The 19,503-nt window shown below is 47.4% G+C and overlaps 1 protein-coding gene across 3 annotated transcripts; it reads right to left on the reverse strand.

Moving 5' to 3' along the window:
* Window positions 1–11,646: 11,646 nt before the first annotated feature.
* On the reverse strand, window positions 11,647–18,361 carry Tgfb1i1 (transforming growth factor beta 1 induced transcript 1). 3 transcript variants are annotated; one of them, XM_032892504.1, is made up of 10 exons: window positions 18,244–18,361; window positions 16,835–16,887; window positions 16,587–16,724; window positions 16,333–16,420; window positions 16,112–16,217; window positions 15,807–16,001; window positions 13,078–13,251; window positions 12,770–12,851; window positions 12,431–12,579; window positions 11,647–12,259 (listed from the first exon to the last, which is right to left on the reverse strand). In XM_032892504.1, the coding sequence occupies exons 4-10, from the start codon at window positions 16,410–16,412 to the stop codon at window positions 11,993–11,995; spliced, it is 1,053 nt and encodes a 350-aa protein (XP_032748395.1). In that variant the 5' UTR covers window positions 16,413–16,420; window positions 16,587–16,724; window positions 16,835–16,887; window positions 18,244–18,361; the 3' UTR covers window positions 11,647–11,992. The 3 variants fall into 3 exon arrangements, with proteins under 3 accessions (XP_032748395.1, XP_032748392.1, XP_032748394.1); XM_032892501.1 differs by lacking the exon at window positions 18,244–18,361 and adding an exon at window positions 17,014–17,657 and having other exon boundaries at window positions 16,587–16,729; XM_032892503.1 differs by lacking the exon at window positions 18,244–18,361 and adding an exon at window positions 17,014–17,656.
* Window positions 18,362–19,503: the final 1,142 nt, after the last annotated feature.

The following is a 19,503-nucleotide window of genomic DNA, read 5'->3' on the forward strand; positions in this document are numbered from 1 at the left end:
CCCCAGGTCTCAGCCTCCCTCTCCAGCTTTATTTAGCTGAATCAGGTTCTATCAAGGCCGAAGGCTGGTCCTGGAGCGCTGGACCATTGGGAATTCAAGAGCACCCCTTCCTGGGTTTAGGCTCCATCCAATACCCAGTGTTCTAGGCAAAGTTATTTCCTGCATTCTCTAAAAATACACCTCCAGCTTTGATTCAGGAGGGTCTGAATACAACTCTGACAGTGTTGCTCCTCTTCTCACAAGTCCTCCATGGAGCACTCCCCTTGACAGTCAGCAGGAAGTAGTACGTGCTCCTCAGCCTGACTCACCTGCCATGCCCGACTTCCGCCACACAAAACCTAGAACAAATCTCATGCCCTCACTCTCCTGCCCTTCCCGACCCAAATGCTTTCTACTTCCTCTTTGTTCTAACCCAAGAATTGTTTTAAATTTGTTTTTAAGATGTTTTCATGCAATACATTTTGGGCAAATTCTTTCCTCTCCCTCAACTTCTCCCAGGATCCCCTCCCCTCTCCAACCAAACTCATATCCTTTTTCTCTCTCAAAAGAAAAAATGAAAAGCACAAAAACAGACCAAAGCAAAAGAAAACAGAACACGGAGTATGTTTTGTGTTGGCCAATTATTCCTGAGCATGTGGCCTGACTTGGGGTGCAGTTGATATACCCAGCATCTGTCCACTGAAGAAAGCCCATTTCTCTCTCCCAGTAGCTGTCGTTTCCTGGTTAGGAGTGGAACTTTGTGCCCGCTTCTCATTTTCCATGCTGGGATTGTATTTGGTTTGAACTCGTGCGGGTCTTGTATGGGCTGCCATGGTCTGTGAGTTCAGACACGCGTCAGCTCTGTTGTGTCTGGAAAACTCTGCTCCCTTGGAGACAACCTCCAACTCTGGCTCTTAAAAGTCTTTCCATCTCCTGTATAGAACCCAAGCCTTTGGCAGAGGGGTGAGATACAAACATCCCACTGGAGTCTGTATGTTGTCCGGTTGTGGCTCCTGTGTTATCTTCTACTCCAAGAAGCTTCTCTGGTGAGGTTTCAGTGACGCGCTGACCGATGGATGGAACCAGTGATCTGTCATGTAGGTGTCATAGCTGTGCGTATTCAGCAGAATAACTGTAGTAGGCTTTCCTCTAGAGCCCGTGCGCTATCGAGTTCCAGGTTCTCAGTCATTTTAGCAGTGTCAGGGATGGCTTCCATCTCATGGACTGGTTAGTTGCTCCCATAGTCTCTGTGCACCAGTGGGTATGCATCGGTGAGCAGGTCTCTGTGTAAGTCTCTGGGCGTGGCTGAGTGAGAGTGAAGTGATTACTTCCCTCGTGTGCATAGCACTTTCCAGCACTATGAACCCTCATCGATAGGGGTGAGGTTTCTGGTCACACAGCTCGACTTCTCCACAGTGAATGATATAAATAAGTACCGTCTTCAGCAATGGGGTCTTACCATCAGGCTGTGAAGAGTACCCAGTCTCCTTGGCAATACCTTTTGTAGTGTTTGAGGGTCACTGTTGGATCTCTTGCCGATGATTTCATATATTGGTGTATGATGTATGATGTTAGAAGCTTCTGTGGGTTTCCATATGGCTCCTTTTTTATTAAAAATATTTTTCCACATTACACACTCTGATTACCATTTCCCTTCCCCCAACTCCTCCCAGATCCTCCACACCTCTCAACCCACTCAAGTCACATTCTTTCTTCCTCTCTATCTCATTATAAAAGTTATCTAAAATAAAACCAGAATAAAACAAAAGCAAACAAACACAAAGGACCCAAAGGAAAGGCACGAGAAACACATATAGACAAGGGACACGTTGGTTCACACACACACATAGACAAGGGACACGTAGGCTCACACACACATATAGACAAGGGACATGTAGGTTCACACACACATATAGACAAGGGACACATAGGTTCACACACACATATAGACAAGGGACACGTAGGCTCACACACACATATAGACAAGGGACACATAGGTTCACACACACACAAATCCCATAAAAACACAAAACTGGAAACTATAATATATAAGCAGAGGGGGCAGGAGAGATGGCCCAGCAGCTAAAGGCACTGGCGGCTCTTCCCAGGGTCCTGGGTTCCATCCCTGCACCCACATGGCCTGTAGCTCAGTTCTAAGGAATTCCAATGCTCTCCTCTGGCTGCCTCAGGTACTGTAATACATGCAGACAAAACACTTAAACACATTAAATACATAAATTTAAGAGAAGCTAAAAAGAAAGAACTATTAAACAAACATAAAATATATAAGCAGAAGACATACATGGGAAGAAAAAAAAAGCCAAGCGCAGACAAAGCATTATGAGACAAAAATACCTCCCGGAGTACTATTGAGTTTGTTTATGTTGTTTGTCTGCTTCTGGGCATGGAGCCTACCCTTAAGCGTGGTTTCTGTATTCACTTAGACTCTGTGGAAGAAAATTAACTTTCTTCTGTCGATCAGATATCAGTTAGAGATAACTTTTGAGTCAGGGATGGGGGCTCATGTCCACTTCCCTCTCAGTGCTGGGACCCCCTGAGGCTTACACCTGGGCAGGCCCCATGCCTGTTGCCACAGTCTCTGTGAGCTCATGTGTACGTTGGTCCTGTCCTGTCTAGAAGGCCTTGTTTTGTTGGTGTCTTTTACCCCCTCTGATTCTTACACTCTTTCTGCCTCCTCTTTGCAGTTTCCTGAGCCCTCAGAGAAGGGACTTGATGGAGACGTCCTAGACATCTTATTTAGGACTGAGTACTCCAAGGCCAGTCAGTCAGTCAGTCAGTCACTCTGTCTGTCTGTCTTCTCTGTCTCTCTGTCTCTCTGTCTCTCTCTCTGTCTCTCTCTCTCTCTCTCTCTCTCTCTCTCTCTCTCTGTGTGTGTGTGTGTGTGTGTGTGTGTGTGTGTGTGTGTCTCTTTCCACATTGTCCAGATGTTGGTTGCTGTATCAGTTCCCATCTACAGCAGGAGGAAGCCCCTCTGTTGACCCATGCAGCTTTTTCAAAAGGCTTTTAGTATTAGTTGTCCCTCCTCATGTCCCCCCCTTTACCCTGCCCCTATTTAATCTCCCTATTCTAATTTGTCCTTTATCCCTTCATAGTCTATTTCCTCTGCCATAGAAAATCCCCTCCTCCTTTCTGGTCATTTAGTAGCGACCTAACCTCTGTGGATATCATAAATGAAGCACACATATCTAAAGTTTAAAAGCTAATATTCACATAATAAGAGAAAATTTTCAATGTTTGTCTTTCTGGGTGTGAGTTACCTCACTCTGAATGATAGTTTCTAGCTCAGTACATTTACCTCCAAATTTCTTATCAGTGTTCCTTTGCCTGGATGCAAGTCATTGTCATTGTCCATTCTTCAGTTGACGGCCTTCTAGGCTCTTTCCCACTTCTGGCTATTATGAACAGAGCTGAGGTGAACATGGAGGAGCAAGTGTCTCTGTAGTAAGACGTACAGTCCTTTGGTACATTCCCAAGAGTAGTGTCTTAGGGTTTTACTGCTGTGAACAGACACCATGACGGAGTCAGCTCTCATAAGGACAACATTTAGTTGGGGCTGGCTTGCAGGTTCAGAGGTTCAGTCCATTATCACCAAGGCAGGAGCATGGCAGCATCCATGAAGGCATGATGTAGGAGAAGCTGAGAGTTCTACATCTTCATCTGAAGGCTGCTAGCAAAATACTGGTTTCCAGGCAGCTAGAGCACGGGTCTTAAAGTCCACACCCACAGCAACACACCTACTCCAACAAGGCCACACCTACTCCAACAAGGCCACACCTACTCCAACAGGGCCACACCTACTCCAACAAGGCCACACCTACTCCAACAAGGCCACACCTACTCCAACAGGGCCACACCTATAAGAGTGCCACTCCCTGGGCTAAGCATAGACAAACATCACAGTAGTGAAGCTGAATCCGATGGTAGATTGATTTCCAGCATTTAAAAGAACTTCCATAGTGATTTTCATAGTGGCTGTACCAGTTTGTTCTCCCACAATGCATAAGTGTCTCCATTTCCCAGAATCCTTGCCAGCATGAGCTGTCATTTGTTTTTATTGATCTTGGCTATTTTGGTAGAGCTAAGAGGAATCTCAGAGCAGTTTTAATTTGCATTCCTATGGTGAAGGATGTTGAACTTTTAAAATGTCTCCTGGTCATTTGTGTTTCATCTTTTGATAATTCTCTACTTAGTTCTATATCCTATTTTAAAATTGGGCTATTTTTTCTTGATGTTCAGGGTTTTTTGGGTTTTTGTTTTTTTGTTTTTTGTTTTTGTTTTAGTTCTTTGTATATTCCATGTACTAACTCTCTGTCAGATGTACAATTGGTAAAGATTTTTCTCATTCTGTAGACTGCCTCTTTGCTCAAATGATGGTGTCCTTTGCTATATAGAAGCTTTTTAGCTTCATAAGGTCCCATTTAGTAACTATAAGTGTCAATGCCTGTGTTGTCAGGGCCCTGTTCAGAAAGTCTTTTCCTGTGATGAAAATTTCCATATCATTCAAGTCTTTACATATGTCTGTCTTCTACTTAGAGGACTTCCCTGTCTCCTAAATGGCCAGTTCTCCTCAGCCTTCAGTAACTTGTCTATGACACCTTAAAAAAAGTATTTCTCAGTCAGAGGTGGTAGTGTACAGCTATAAGCTCAGCACGCAGTAGGTGGATTCATGAGGATCCTAAGTACAAAGCCAGCTTAGAACACACAATACGATGTGGTCTCAAAAACCCAAGGGCTGGCAAGGAAACTCAGTGGTTATTATGGTGTAAATATAAAGTGTCCCTAACAGTCTCATGTTTGAATATCTGGGTCCCGACAGTAACATTATTTAGGAAGACTAGAAGCTTTTGAAGATAATACTGAGTTCCTGGTTCCTGCTTGTTCTGCCTGCTGGTCTACCATGATGTGGAAAGCCTCCACAGCCGTACACCAAGCTGGTCTGCCACAGCCTCTCTGCCATGATTTGATGCTGTGAGCTGAGCTGAGCTCTTTCTTCATTTCAGTGCTTGTCGGGTGTTTTGCTCTGTGTGACATAAAAGTAAATACTGCTGTGGTAGAGTGCCTGCCCAGCACGCGCACGCGCCCTGGTTTTGATTCTGAGCCCTGGAGAGGGAGGAGGGATGAGGAGGCTTCCTTGACTTTCCTGATACAGTTCTGGATGCTTCTGTGGCACTTCTCTAGGTTTAGGTTCTCCAGCAGATTAAATACTCCCCCACAGCAGACTGACAGGATTCGTCCTTAGTAGCCCACTGCCCAACACAGGCTGACTATAGGAAGGGCTGGAAAATATCCATTTATCTGCTTTGTAGAGTTGACCAGACTGGAAATCAGAAAGAGGTTTTCTGAGTCAGGAGGACTTGTCTGGTTAAGGCAGTTGCAAGGATCCTTGAAATGGGGAACAGAGAATGAGTGGGGGCTGAACAAAGGCAGGACAGGAGGCAGAGTTCTTTTAAATGTTTGTTTCAGGGGCACGGCCTCTAAAGACAGGAGAATAGAAGATGTTTTGGTGAGGACTTGGTAGAAGTTTCTGTCCTGGTTCCACCACCATCTTCATAGAAGGTCATACATAGGTCACCACCATCTTAAGCCAAGAATTCGTGTGATAATTCAAGGATACTCACTCCTCAGTACCTGTGAGGTCTTGGTTCCAGAAACCACTACAGATGAGAAGATCCCAGATATTGTGCTATCTCAAAATTCCTTATTATACCCAAAATGATATAAATGTTATAAAAATATCTGTTACACCCTATTGTTTAACAAATGACTAGGAGAGGCTTGCATATGCCCAGTACAAAAGAAAATTTCCCTCCTCAGATGGTTTTGCTCAAAGGCTAGTTGAATCTATACTGTCCTCTGAAGCAGGTGTGCTGTGCGTCCTTCCCATCTATTTACACATGGCCCATCTTTAAAGTCACAAAAGTCCAAGTCACCTAGATTCTCCACTGCTTCCTGAGTCTCTTATCTGAGAATAATCCTTAGAGGAGGGGCTGTGATGTAGAAGCCACAGACGTGGAAGGCCAGCTAAAACCAGTGCTTCTAGAAAGGCTGTGAGGGGGTGGAGGAAGTGAGACAAAGGAGAAAGAGTAGAAAGTGATGCACTGTTTAACAGATGGGAACTGTGCGAAGCTGCAGCCCAGCCCCCAGTGGCCCGAGATGCTACACAGAACGGGCCTCAGACTGGACCATCAGTGGGCCAGGAAATGGGGTATTTATTCACCAAGCCCTGTCTCTCGGTGGGATAAAAAATTTATACGCAAGCGCCTGCTGAATGCATGGGTCATAAGGCAAAGGAAGCACTCACCCAAGAGACTGGTTAATGCCTCTCTCCGTCTGAGAAGCAAGGATTCTAACAGGAGGGTTGAACAAATAGTTAAGAGCACTGGCTTCTCTTCAGAGGACCCAGGTTCAATTCACATGGCCCCCCAGACCCACCCAATAATTGAATTTTAAATTTAGAATAAATGTTTATACAATATATTCTGACCAGTTTTCTCTTCCTCGTCTTCTTTCAGATCCTCCCCATGTCCTCACCCCAACTCCAAGCCTTCTCTCTCTCTCTTTAGAAAACAAGCAAACAAACCAGAATAAAACAAAACAGAAAAGGTGTGAGAAACATATACACACAGAGACAGACAGACAGACAGGCAAGCAGGCAGGCACACACCAATAAAAATACAAAATAGGAAATCATAATATACAAGCAAAAGATCAGTAAGGTAATAAAAAATAAGCTCAAAGCCATATGAAACAAACAAAAAAAAATCTCCAAAAATATCATTTGAATGAAAAAAAAAAGAAATAAAAGAAAAGCCATCACTGGTCTCAGGTCTAGTGGATTATAGATATATGGGAGAGCATGGCCAGAGGCAAGAACATCTGGGATAGTCCAGAGTGGACATGACCTTCAGCCAAGTAAGAAGAGGAAGAGGAAGAGGGAAGGGAGGAGACCCAGGAGCAGCAGGCAGGTTCTGCCCAAAAGAGAGCAGAACCAAAATGGTTGGATTAAACAGGAAAGGGCAGCTGGGGGAGGGGCAACCCAGTCCAATACTTGGACTACAGAAGGAGGGGGCAGGGTGTGCCAGCCAGGACCCTGTAACAGGCAGGGGCTGAGGGATGCTGGGAGTACCTGGAGGCTAGGTCCACTTTGAGATATATATTTCTTTTTTTTCTCCATCTTTATTAACTTGGGTATTTCTTATTTACATTTCAATTGTTATTCCTTTTCCCAGTTTCTGGGCCAACAGCCCCCTAATCCCTCCCCCTCCCCTTCTAGATAGGTGTTCCCCTCCCCATCCTCCCCCCATTACCGCCCTCCCCCCAACAATCATGTTCACTGGGGGTTCAGTCTTGGCAGGACCAAGGTCTTCCCCTTCCACTGGTGCTCTTACTAGGCTATTCATTGCTATCTATGAGGCTGGAGCCCAGGGTCAGTCCATGTATAGTCTTTGGGTAGTGGCTTAGTCCCTGGAAGCTCTGGTTGCTTGACATTGTTGTTCATATGGGGTCTCGAGCCCCTTCAAGCTCTTTCAGTCCTTTCTCTGTTCCTTCATCGGGGGTCCCGTTCTCAGTTCAGTGGTTTGCTGCTGGCATTCGCCTATGTATTTGCTGTATTCTGGCTGTGTCTCTCAGGAGAGATCTACATCCGGTTCCTGTCGGCCTGCACTTCTTTGCTTCATCCATCTTATCTAGTTTGGTGGCTGTATATGTATGGGCCACATGTGGGGCAGGCTCTGAATGAGTGTTCCTTCGGCCTCTGTTCTAAACTTTGCCTTCCTATCCCCTCCTAAGGCTATTCTTGTTCCCCTTTTAAAGAAGGAGTGAAATAGGCACCTCAGCCATTTGTCCTGGGATTGAAACCTAACGCCACTGAGTTCCTTTCTTGTTGACCATCTACTGTTGTGCCTGCAGGGGACTTGCCCTAAGGCATGGCTCCTGTACGCAGAGAGATTCCATTGGAGAAACCAATTTTTCCTTTGCAAGATTAGTGGACCAGCTGGTACGCAGAGTGGAGGGTGAGGATTAAAGACAGGAAAGGCAGAAAGAAGGTGCAAGAGACAGATACAGGAGGGCTGTGGGTCAACACTAGGCCAGCAGCAGCCAGCAGACAGTTTATTTCTCATAGCCTTTTTATATTACACAGTGAAGCAAAGCCACAAGCTAACAGAAATGATTGATGAAATATACATATAAAATATCTGTCCCCATCCAAAAGCCTCCCTCCTTGAGGCTCAAGTGTAGCTCCTCTTATCTTTCCGTGCCTCAGCAGGCTGGAATCTGTTTGGCTTGGACCTGTGCAGGCCCTTCTTTCATAGTTTCTGTGAGTTCATATGTGCATCAGTCCTGTTGTGTCTGGAAACACTGCTTCCTTGGTGTCTGTCTCTTATAATTGTTTGTTTGTTTTGTTTTGCTATTTTTTGTTTTTTGGGGTCTCTTTGTTTTGTTTTGTTTTTGCCTTTTCTTCTGATTAATTCCCTAAGCCCTGAGGGAAGGGTTTGATGAAGATACACCATTAAGGACTGGATGTTCCAAGGTCTCTCATTCTACACATTGTCTAGTTGTGGGTCTCAGGTCTCTGTATCTGTTCCCATCTTCTGCAGGAAGGAAAAAGTTTCTCTGGTGATAGCTGAGGGAGAAAGACATTAATCAGTGGGGAGAGGAGAATTGCTACATTCCTTAGTACAGCCGTTCTCAATTTGTGGGTCATGACCCCTTTGGGGGTCGAACGACCCTTCACATAGGTCACATATCTGAAAATGACTTTATGATTTGTAACAGTAGCAAAATTACAGTTATGAAGTAGCAATAAAAATAACTTTATGGTTGGGGGTCACCAGAGTACAAGGAACTGTACAAGGTCGCATTAGGGCTGTTGAGAAGCACTGCTTTAGCAGAATGTCGTGTTTGCTCTGCCCCTAGGTCTATTAGTCTCAGGGTCTCACCACCTGAGCAGCATGAGGTGTGTGTTTCATCTCATGGGTGGGCCTTAAATCCAACCAGATAGCAGTCGGTTAGTCCCACAATGTTTGTGCCACAATTGCACCAGCATATCATGCAGATAGGTCATCATAATTTAGACTGAAAGATCTGTAGCGGAGTCGGTGTTTATCTTCCTTCCTTGGTAGCTCGCAGAGAGTACCCTCCAATACTATGAACACCAGTTAGTAAGGGTGAGGGCTCATGTTAGGCACCAGCTCTGTGTTGTATGAGATAATGCAAGAGTGGTCTTCAGCAATAGGGTCTCACCTCTGTTTGTGGAGAGCAATCAATAGCGGGAGGTGTTTGGGGGTTTCCATGGGTCTCCTTTGGCCAATGACTCAACTAAATGTAGCCCATGGCTAACACTGGACGTTTCCCTTGATGGTGTAAGGTATCTAGCTGAAGCATGGTCTCCCCCACTATTTGATGACTCGTTTAGATTCCTTTCATATATGCATATATATTAGGTTTCTACAGCAGCAGTTTTCTATAGCCCCTCCAGTGGCCTTTTGGGATTAGTTATTTCTCACAGTTCCTCTCTTATCTTCCTCTTTTCTCCTCCCTTCTTTTTTGGTTTTTTTTTTTTTTTTCTTGGAGCTGAGGACTGAACCCAGGGCCTTGAGTTTGCTAGGCAAGCGCTCTACCGCTGAGCTAAATCCCCAACCCCTCCTCTCCTCCATTTAATCTTCCTGTTCACCTTTCTCCTGTCTCTCCATAACTCTCTCTCTCTCTCTCTCTCTCTCTCTATATATATATATATGTATATATATATATATATATATATATATATATATATCCTTCCTTAGACAACCCCCCCACGCAAGTCCCTTACTCCATACCTAACCTCTGTGATTATATGGATTGTAGCATATCTACTGAAAGCTTAAAAGCTAACACCCACATATAGGATAATACATACCATATTTATTTGACTTTTTGGATCTGAGTTTCCTCACTTAGAATGATTTTTTTCTAATTCCACCGTCTACTGAATTTCATTATTGTATTTTTTAAACAGCTGCATAACACACCATTGTGTAAGTGTAACATATTCCTTATCCATTCATCCACCAACAAGCGTCTTCTGGATCTTATGGCCAGAGCTGCGATGAACGTGTCTCTGCAGTAGGACATAGAGACCTTTTGGGATCTGCCCATGAGTGATCAGCTGGATTGTGGGGTAGATCTGTTTCTAGATTCCTGAGGAACCTCCCCACTGACCTCCATGGTGGCCACACAAGTTTGCACTCCCACAAGCAATGCATTAAGTGTCCCCTTACCCCACATCCCCACAAGCATGGGCTGTCATTCCTTTTAATGGTAACATTCTGATTAAAGTAAAATGAAGTCTCAAAGTAATTTTGGGTTTTTGATTGTCCATTTGTTTTTGTTTTTGTTTTGCAAGGCAGGCTTTTCTCTGTGTAGCCCTGCTGTCCTGGAACTCACTCTGCAGATCAGGAGGCTGGTCTCTGTCTCCCAAGTGCTGTTCAAGGCTATTTTGATTTGCATTTCCCTGATGACTAAGGGTGCTGCACCCTTCTTTAAATGTTTCCCAGTCACTGTACTTTATCTTTTGAGAACCCGTTTTAATTGGGTTTTGTTTTCTTAACATCCAGGGTTTTGTCTTAGTTCTTTTTATATGTCATATTGACCTATCAGATGCGTGATTGGTAATGATCTTCCCCCATTCTGTAGCTCTCACTTTGTCCAGATGTCCACCCAATAATCTTAAGTACCAAAAAGAGAGACAGAGACAGAGAAGCAGAGGGAGCTGAGAAACTTGTTAGCAGTTAAAATCCTATATGCTCACCCTAGAACACAGAGCTGCCTTGTCTGACTTTCAGAGCCCACAACTATGGTTTGAAGCACGTCTTCCTTCTCCAGTGCTTCTCTTTTGACTTTGTGGTTAAGACCTATGTTCAAAATGTCTTTTTAAATAAACGATAACTCATGGTGTCCTCAACTCCTTGGAACGGGAGTTACAAATGATTGTGAGCCTCCACGTGGGGGCTGGGAACTGAACACACATCACTGAACATACAGCACTCTTAATCACTGAGCTGTTTCTCCAGCTGTTTTCTAAAAATTGTGTTTTATGTGTATGGGTGTATTGTCTGCATGTCTGTCTGTGCACCATGTGTGTACCTGGTGCCTATAGAGGCCAGAAGAAGGTGTTGGATTCCCTGGAACTGGAGTTACAGACAGATGTAGGTGCTAGGAATTGAGCCTGGGTTGTCTGGTGCCCTAACCCCACCCCACTGGTACAAGGTCTTATACCCAGGAGCCAGGCTGGCCAGACTGTTTTGAACTGATGTTGAACTTCCCTCCAGCATGCTGGGATTAAAGCCATGGACTACTGTACCTTTCACTCTGTCCCCATTGCTTTGACTTTTGGTTTCCAGGTGTTTGGGGGTTTTTTGTTTGTTTTGTTTTGAGATAGTCTTATGTACCCAACCTGGCCTCAGTTTTGCTATGCAGCTTAGGATCATCTGCCCCGGCCTCAGTGTTGGGATTTCAGACACACCTCCCCATGCCTGCCTTCATCTGTTATTTGCTGTTATCCCAGGGAGGAGCATGGGGGCAGCACCTCTGTCTCCTCACAGGACTGTGTGGCCTGCAGCCCTCGGAGCACAGAGCAAGGGCTCTGAGTAGTAAAGCAAGGATCGCTGGCACTGTGAGATGTGGAGCGTGTTTTTATGTTTGTAGAAAAAAAAAAGTACAGAACAGTGAGCCATGGGTGAACAGGGACATCTTGGCCTCTAATCCTTCAGATTAGAAAACCAGAATCGTGTCAAAGTGAGAGCTAGTGGGGCCCTTGCTGAGCTTGACAAACCTGGAGCACCTTACACTACACCGGTAGGCCTCTCCAGTGGCCGGGCCATAGTGGGGATGGGGTGGGAGTACAGGCAAGGATGCCTGGGCAGCTCCAGAGCTAGGGATCTGGAGGGCCCAGTCTTTTTCGGGAGAACAGGTTTTTGGAGGCGTGGTTTTGGAGGTCTGTGATCCCAAGAGGAGGTCAGCCGAAGAGCTTCAGGAAGCAAGGCTGGCAGTAAGGCTTGCTGGCACGCTCCTGGAAGGAGCCTTTGGTGAGTGGGCGTAGGCAGAAGGTGCAGGTAAAGTGATCTGGGTGGAAGCGGCGGCCCAGAGCAGATACACAGCGGCCAGTCACAGGGAGGCCACACGTGGCACACAGCGAACCACGCTGAGCGTGGAAATGGTTTTCACACAGCGGGCGACCCTCGTGCTCAAAGAAGCTGCCTCCGGAGAAGGGCGCGAGGCATTCCTAAGGAGGAATTAACAAAATGAGCCAAAACCCTGACCAGGCAACCGGTGTGGGTAACTTATCATCTACCCTGTCTCCTGCAACTTCGCAACATAAGTCGCACAGAAATGGAGCGACTAATCAGCGAAGCATCCACCCTGGGCTTCTGGCCCGCTCCCCACAGCCACGCACCCTGCACACGAAGCAGTCTGGGTGCCAGAGCGCGCTGAGTGCCGAGATGTAGTTATCCAAAATGGGTCCTTGGCAGCCCTGGCAGCGCGGGGCGAACAGCTGCAGGAAGTCCCGCCGGCAGTAGGGGCGGCCCTCCCGCTCGTGGAAACCTGGGGGCGGGGACAGACCATGTGGGCGGGACTACAAGATTCAAGAGTGGCAGTGGGTACGGGCAGTAGGGAGGGAGGGATAGGGTTTGGGACACGGAGAGGACGCGCGGTGGGTGGAAATAGGGGCGGGAGTTGGGATCCAGGGATGGACAGGACAGTGGACTGGTAGCTTTTACGTTTCAACTCTCACCCTCTTCTCCAAAAGGCTCCCCGCAGCTGACACAGCAGAAATGTTCTGGGTGCCAGTGGGTGCCCAAGGCGGTGACCATTTTCTGCATAAAATGAAAAAGGACACTACTATCACCTTCTCTTCCTTCTTCCCTCCACCACCCTCTGAGAAACTAGGGAATGCGGAAGAACTAACAAGGAATCTGGGGTTGAAGAGGGCAAACTGAAGAGGCGGGGTGAGGTGGGTGAGGAAGTAGGTAGAAGAGATAGGTTTCGATTTGGCTGGTCCCCTCTGAAGCAGGTTCATTGGTGGGGGTCTGCAGAGCTTACATGTCGGATGGGTTGGTTGCAGAAGCCACATCGTGGGGAGAAGCGCTCAAAGTAGCACTCAGGGCAAAAGGGAGCCCCATCCTTCTCGAAGAAACTGCTGCCTCCCAGGGTTGTGGAACAACCACTGCAAAGGAAGTGCTCCGGATGCCAGGCTCTACCCAGAGCTGTAACCACCTGCGAAGTTGAATTGGAAGTTTCTGTCAGAATGGCTCTGGAGGTTTCTTGTCACCTGGTAGGAGCTGGACGAGCTAAGGTTTACACGTACCTGGCATTTACCGGGCACTTTCCCAGTCTTAACCCTGACGGACCAGAATTGAAAGAACAAAAACAAAAACAAGCTTCCAAGGCTCAACAAATTGTGTTAGAGGTCCATAGCTGTCCTTCCAACTTTACCACAGAGTTTGTGTACACATAGGACATAGTGTATCTGGGCCCACACTCCCTCTAAGGGCCCAGGAAAAGGTTTAGTTACTTTAAAGTCTATGTAAGGTGTTTGTTTTTTGTTTGTTTGTTTGTTTGTTTGTTTGTTTGTTTGTTTTTTGAGACAGAGTCTAAGTTGTGCTGGCTTCTAATTCACTATGTAGCTTAATCCTCCTACCTCTCAAACTCTGTGGCCCTAGAATCACTGTCATGCTAGAAAACAGAGTCCTCTTTATGCCACTACAGAGGTAAGTTTTAGTAGGGGAAGCACCCCATGAAGTCTGGAGTACCAGAGCCTCCTCACAGAGGTCACACCACCCTGCTTGCTTTCTGAGGTCGGTGAGTCTGGTTTGGGAGTCAGGTACTAATCTAAGGAGATGCTTTACGTCAACCAAGCACAGCTATTCTGGAACATATCTGCTCAATCCATGATCCAAGACGCACCACTTCTGGACCAGAAAGGGAAGAGAGACAGATTTATGATTCCAGAGAGATACTAGGCAAAACTAGTGAGTCCTTTGGGAAGATTAAATGAAATAGGGGTATGACAAAGAACAAGCACAGTGGCCAGCACACATCAGTGCCACACCAAATACCAAACAGGTTGGAATTCTTACCCTGCGGCTTATCACTAAGAGTTCCAGTTTTCTCACCCATAAATATACATGGCGTGAGGGGTTAGTTCAAGGGCAAGAGGTGTATTTAGCATATAAAAGCCCTGGGCTTAGTCCCTAGCACACACACAACTTTTTAAATTAAGAAAATATAAAATAAGAGGGACTAGGAGAGATGGCTCAGTGGTTAAAAGCGCTGGCTGCTCTTCCAGAGGACCCGGGTTCGATTCCCAGCAACCACATGGTGGTTGAGTCTGTTAACTCAGGCAAAACACCAATGCACATTTAAAAAAAAGAGAGAAAGAGAGAAAGGAAGGAAGGAAGGAAGAAAACATAAAATATAGCTGGGCATGGTGGTTCACACCTGTACTTCCAGCACTTAGAAGGCTGAAGCAGGAGGATTGCCATGAGTTCAAGACCAGTCTGGGCTACAGAGTGAGTTTCTGCTCAGCTTAGATTACAGTGAGATGCTGCCTTAAAAATTTGCTTTCAAAAAAAAAAAACCCACATAAAATATAAACAGTACTATCCATTTCAGGTGGGCATAGCAGCACATGCTGAACTTTCTAGAACTTGGAAGGTAAAGGGAAGACAATCACGGGTTTTAGGGCAGTCTATGCTACATAGTAAGACTTTGTCTCAAAATTCCAAGGGTTGGGCTACAGGTACTAGACTGATCACTTAACAAACACAGTCTTGGATTCAATCTCCAAGAATTACATAGAGCCTGGGAAAGGGTACCTATAATCCCAGTACTCCTGGGGTAGAAACTAGAGGATCAGAAATCAGAGCTTCGGGGTTGGGGATTTAGCTCAGTGGTAGAGCGCTTGCCTAGCAAGCGCAAGGCCCTGAGTTCTGTCCCCAGCTCCAAAAAACAGAAAAGAAAAAAAAAAAAAAAAGAAATCAGAGCTTCTCCTTGACTATATATTGAATTTGAGGTCAGCATGAGATACATGAAACACTGTCCCAAGAGTTAGGGTACAGCTCAGTGACAGGAGGTCTACCTAACAAATGCAAGGGTCTGAGTTCAGTCCGCAACATCACAAGAAAAAGCAAATTCCGTTTCACAGATACTCATTGAAAGAGGGGGAACACACAGTCCTAAATGGAACATCTATCTCCCACAGTATCCCCACAAGGCTCAGAGAGCATCACAGCACAGGGGGTGGCCAGGCTGTAGGAGCCAGAGGTTGGGGAAGACTGCTGTGAATCGGTGCTTTCTCAACGTGACTGGGCTGGTGCACCCCATGCTGGAGATCTCTCAGGAGACCTACACAGTATGGAGCCAGTCAAAATTCCATCGAGGGTGAGGAAGGGCTCATTTAGCCTTCCCCTAGCAGAGGAACAATTGCCCTTGCTAGTTGTTGGCTGTTGAGGGTGCTTGTTTTTTTCATGGATGTAGCCCTGGAAGATGCCAGTGCACCAAAGGATGGCCCTACGCCCATGCGCACACTGGAAGCACTAACTGCACTTGGTAGACATTTTTAAAAGATGACGTGAGTTGGGGGATATATAGGAACACAGAAAGAAATAGAGGAAGGGGTTAGATACATTGTATCTAACATTGTATCTAACATGTATACATGTATTAAATTCTCAAAGAATAAGAAAATATTTTTAAAGGGAAAAGCACAAGGTCTGGTTCGGAAAGGTGCTTAATTGAGTATATGCCTCTGCTCCCAGGACTGCACTTACTTGCCCAGCAATAGGTTTATTGCAGGAGCCACAGAGGCCCTTGGCCTGAGTGGGAACACCACGGCGGCTGAGGTCAGACTGCAGCAGGCCCAGCATGGTGTCCAGACTGCCCTTGTTGGTCTGTCCTGGTGGAGATGGGCATCCCTCACGGGTGGGGCTCACTGCTGGAGGCTGAGGTGGCCCTGAGGCCGGAAGCTGCAGTGAAGAGGACATGAGACTCGAGTCAACAGAGCCACAGACCGGAAGCATCAGGACTGGATTGGTGAGCCACAAAGTGACACCGACTGAAATCTTTCCAGACTCACATGGTTCTGGACGCGAAAGTCAGAGAGCGATGCCATCAGTCTATCTAGCTCCTGAGTGGCTGAGGTGGCTGAAGGCTTTGAGGGGGCAGGGAATGTGCTGGAAGGGCTGTGGAGAACACAGTGTATGACCTTAGAACCTGGCAGCCTAACAGCCCTCTAGTAACTCAGGCATCTAGGACCCAGCACCCTCTTCCCAGCCATGCCAACCCTGCCAAACTCACACAGTGGTTGTGCTCTTGTCTTCAGATTGGTCCTCCTTTCCTTCCCCTTCAGCCATCTTACTAGATGGGAACTGAGACATGATTTCATCTGGAGAGACAAGAGAACGACACTGACGAGGAGCCATACTTAGTCCTCCCTCCCAGCGAAGGCTTTGTGTCCTTGAACTGCTCCTTGAACAGTCTGTGTCCCTTTGATTCTGCCCTTCTTTGCCCTGTCCCCAACCCATCAAAGACTGGCTCAGTAACCCTGGTACCTGTAATGTTGAACTGGGTGGCATTAAGTTCCTGAAGCAGACGGTCTAGCTCACAGAGCCCATTGCCCAACACACCACTGGAAGAGGAGAACGGAGGAGCCACAGGGGCCACAGACTTTGGGGACCGAGGCTTGCATACTGTGCTAAGGAACAGGAGAGAACCTGGGTTTAGGGTAGGGAATCAAATCCCCTCACCTGCACTTCAACTGGCTTCCCCATCTTCATGCCCCAGTTCCCAGGCCCCTCACCTGTATAGATGATCCTTGTCCCCAGAGGCTCCTGAAGATTCTCCAGACCCTGTCTACAGAGAGTAGAGGTATTGGTGGAAGGACAGTCATATCCCTTGCCTCACTCAGACTCTGATTTCCCCTAGCCCAAACCAACCCAGGCCCTAATGGCTCCCCCAGACCCCAGAATCTCATCTCACCTGTGGCTGGTGGCCATAGGGTGGGGGAGGTGTGAGTGGCTCTGGTGGGCGCTCTTTTGGAGCCCCTAACCGTGACATGTGTGAAGTGGTGGTCTCCAGGTCAGAGAGCAGGGCATCTGCAGTGAGAAGCCCTCAGGGTGAGAGGTTTGGGGGGGTGGGTTGTCAAGGTCTTAAGAGGTTAGAGGATAAAGGATTTCAAGTGTCAGTATTTTAAAAGGTAGAAAGCCAGTGTTAAAGGCAGCGGCCAAAAACCATACTCACAGGGCCAGACCAAGGCAAAGTAGAATAGTAGCAGGGGGTATTTATGACCAGACATTTCCCTTGACTTACCCTGGGAGGCAAGTACAAACCCAGTAGTGGTCTCTTTTATTCTCCCCATCTTTCCTGATGCAGCCCAGATTGGTTCTTACTGCACCCAAATTTTCAATTGCCTGTATGTTTGACACCCAACTTCCGGATTAGATGTTCCCTGTGACACATTCACTACTTCTGCCCATATTTAAACAGCCTGTCCAGCTTGGTCCACTTAGCCACACTGAAGTCTTGCCCTGCCCTCAGGGGTAAGTGGCCCTGGCTGGGAGCGGCTTTTTGGGTGTACTTCTTATCCATGTACTATTATTGAGGAGCGCCCTCTGCTGCCGGGTCCAGTAGCTCTGCCACGAAGAACAGAGTCTTTCAGCCCTAGCCTCCGCCAATAGAGGGGACGAGAGTCTGGGGCGCTTTATCATCGATGAGCTGCCGTCACTTTACTCTTCTCCAGAGTATCTGTGGCAGAAGCCTTAAGCTTCTTTCTATCACCCTGGCACACTCTATTATTCTCTTTCTTGCCCCGAGGACTTTCTTGACTCCTGCTATACCTTGAAACCCCTTTCATCTAGAGGTCACACTCTTCTCTCTAGTCTATCTTCCCAGTCTCCGGAGCCAATGATCCCTTAACCCCTTCCTTCCCAGAGTCTCTGAATCCAGGCCCCCGTGGGTGCCTCAACGCTTTGTCCATTGCAGAAGCAGGATTGAGGGAGCAGAGAGAGCCTGGGAAGAACGGAGGGAACGGCATCGCAAGCAAGGCAGGACGGGAGAGGCAGGAAAGGGTATGTGGATTTGGGAGGGAGGCACAGGCAGGCTGAGGCGAGAAAATGGAAAAAGAAAACTGGGATGGGAAAGAAGTGTGAGTTAGGAAGAAGGTAGATGCAGGGAAGGGTGAGAGGCTAGGGGGATCCGGTCCCCACTCACCCAGGTCCTCCATGGCGGTGCGCTGGCCGACAGCTTGGGGAGAGCAGGGCGGGGGCCGTGTCCGGTGGGGGCGGAGGACGGGGAGGGGGGGACGTAAGGGAGTTAGAAGCAGGGCCGTGACCATGTATGGAAGCCGGGACCCGCTGGGATCCAGTCGGTGGGGGGCGGGGGGGAGCGATGAAGGGGGAGCATGGGGACACGAAGAAAGACAGCACTAGGGCCCACCCAATCCAGCCTTCTGGCTCTGCTCAGAGGAGGCCACACCCCAGCCTTTGCCTCAGCGGCAGCGAGTCCCAGAAGCTGAAGCCAAGTCAGAGTGGTTCTTCCATAGCTCAGCTGCCTAAGTGGTCTCATAAGTAGAGGGCCCCAAGCCCGCACTGCCCAAAGCCAGCAGTGTTCAAGGCAGGGCCCCACTCACACCCTTGGCATTTTAAAAAGACTTGCAGAATTTTGTTAGAGGTAGGAGTGACACGCTAAGGATATATCAGACTACAGGTTTTGACTGCCAGCCCAACAGAAATGGAACGGCAGGAGGCATACACACTAAGAAATGTCTCACACGGAGAACAGAACAGGGAAAGCAAACCTCAAACCTAAGCCCCATGTAGACTCCCAGGATGACAAACCCCAGACTCTTGTAAAACATTCCTAACACGGAGGAGGTGACCAGAGCCCGTTCCAAAATATCCCTTTCCGAAGGCTCTGATGACAGGAAAACGTGCAGGCCAGCCACAGTGATAGGAAGCTTGACCCCCTTAAGAGATCAAGTTGGAAACACCTGGACATGGGTATGGGCAGATGGCTGCTGTCTTATAGCCATCCTGGAGGGCAGATCTAAGCCACAGAACATGGGGCCTCAACTCTGGAGCAAGTCAGAACCTGGGAAATTTGGTAAAAATACCGAAGCCAAGTACAGCCCTCCAATGCCAGCCCAAATCAACCAGAAAGGGACCAGGCATAAGTACAGTTTTTTAAAAGTTAGCATCTCATCATGGAACTGTCCTGGAACTCATAAGGGATGAACTTGCTTCTGCCTCCATGCCCTAATGCTCAACCTGAGCAGAGATTTGAACTCCCAGAGACTCAGGGGCAGCAAGAACCACCTTACCTCGCCTTTCTGAAATGCCCAGACTGGCAAGCTTAGTCCAGGCTCTTAGAGCCCAGTGATGGAGATCCTTCACCTGAATGTGACTAAGAACGGGCCTCAGAATCCCTGAGAACATAGTAGGTTTCCTGCTAAGCAGCTGACATTTAACTGGC

This window comes from Rattus rattus, chromosome 2 (genome assembly GCF_011064425.1).
Source record: "Rattus rattus isolate New Zealand chromosome 2, Rrattus_CSIRO_v1, whole genome shotgun sequence".
NCBI classification, from domain to species: domain Eukaryota; kingdom Metazoa; phylum Chordata; class Mammalia; order Rodentia; family Muridae; genus Rattus; species Rattus rattus.

Excerpts from the sequence above, each read along its gene's own strand:
- Tgfb1i1 (XM_032892501.1), bottom strand. The coding sequence starts at position 17,091 with ATGTCACGGTTAGGGGCTCCAAAAGAGCGCCCACCAGAGCCACTCACA. Across the intron at positions 13,252-15,806 it reads ATAAACCTATTGCTGGGCAA|GTGGTTACAGCTCTGGGTAG; the intron begins GTAAGTGCAGTC and ends TCAACTTCGCAG. Across the intron at positions 12,260-12,430 it reads CAGACTGCTTCGTGTGCAGG|GAATGCCTCGCGCCCTTCTC; the intron begins GTGCGTGGCTGT and ends ATTCCTCCTTAG.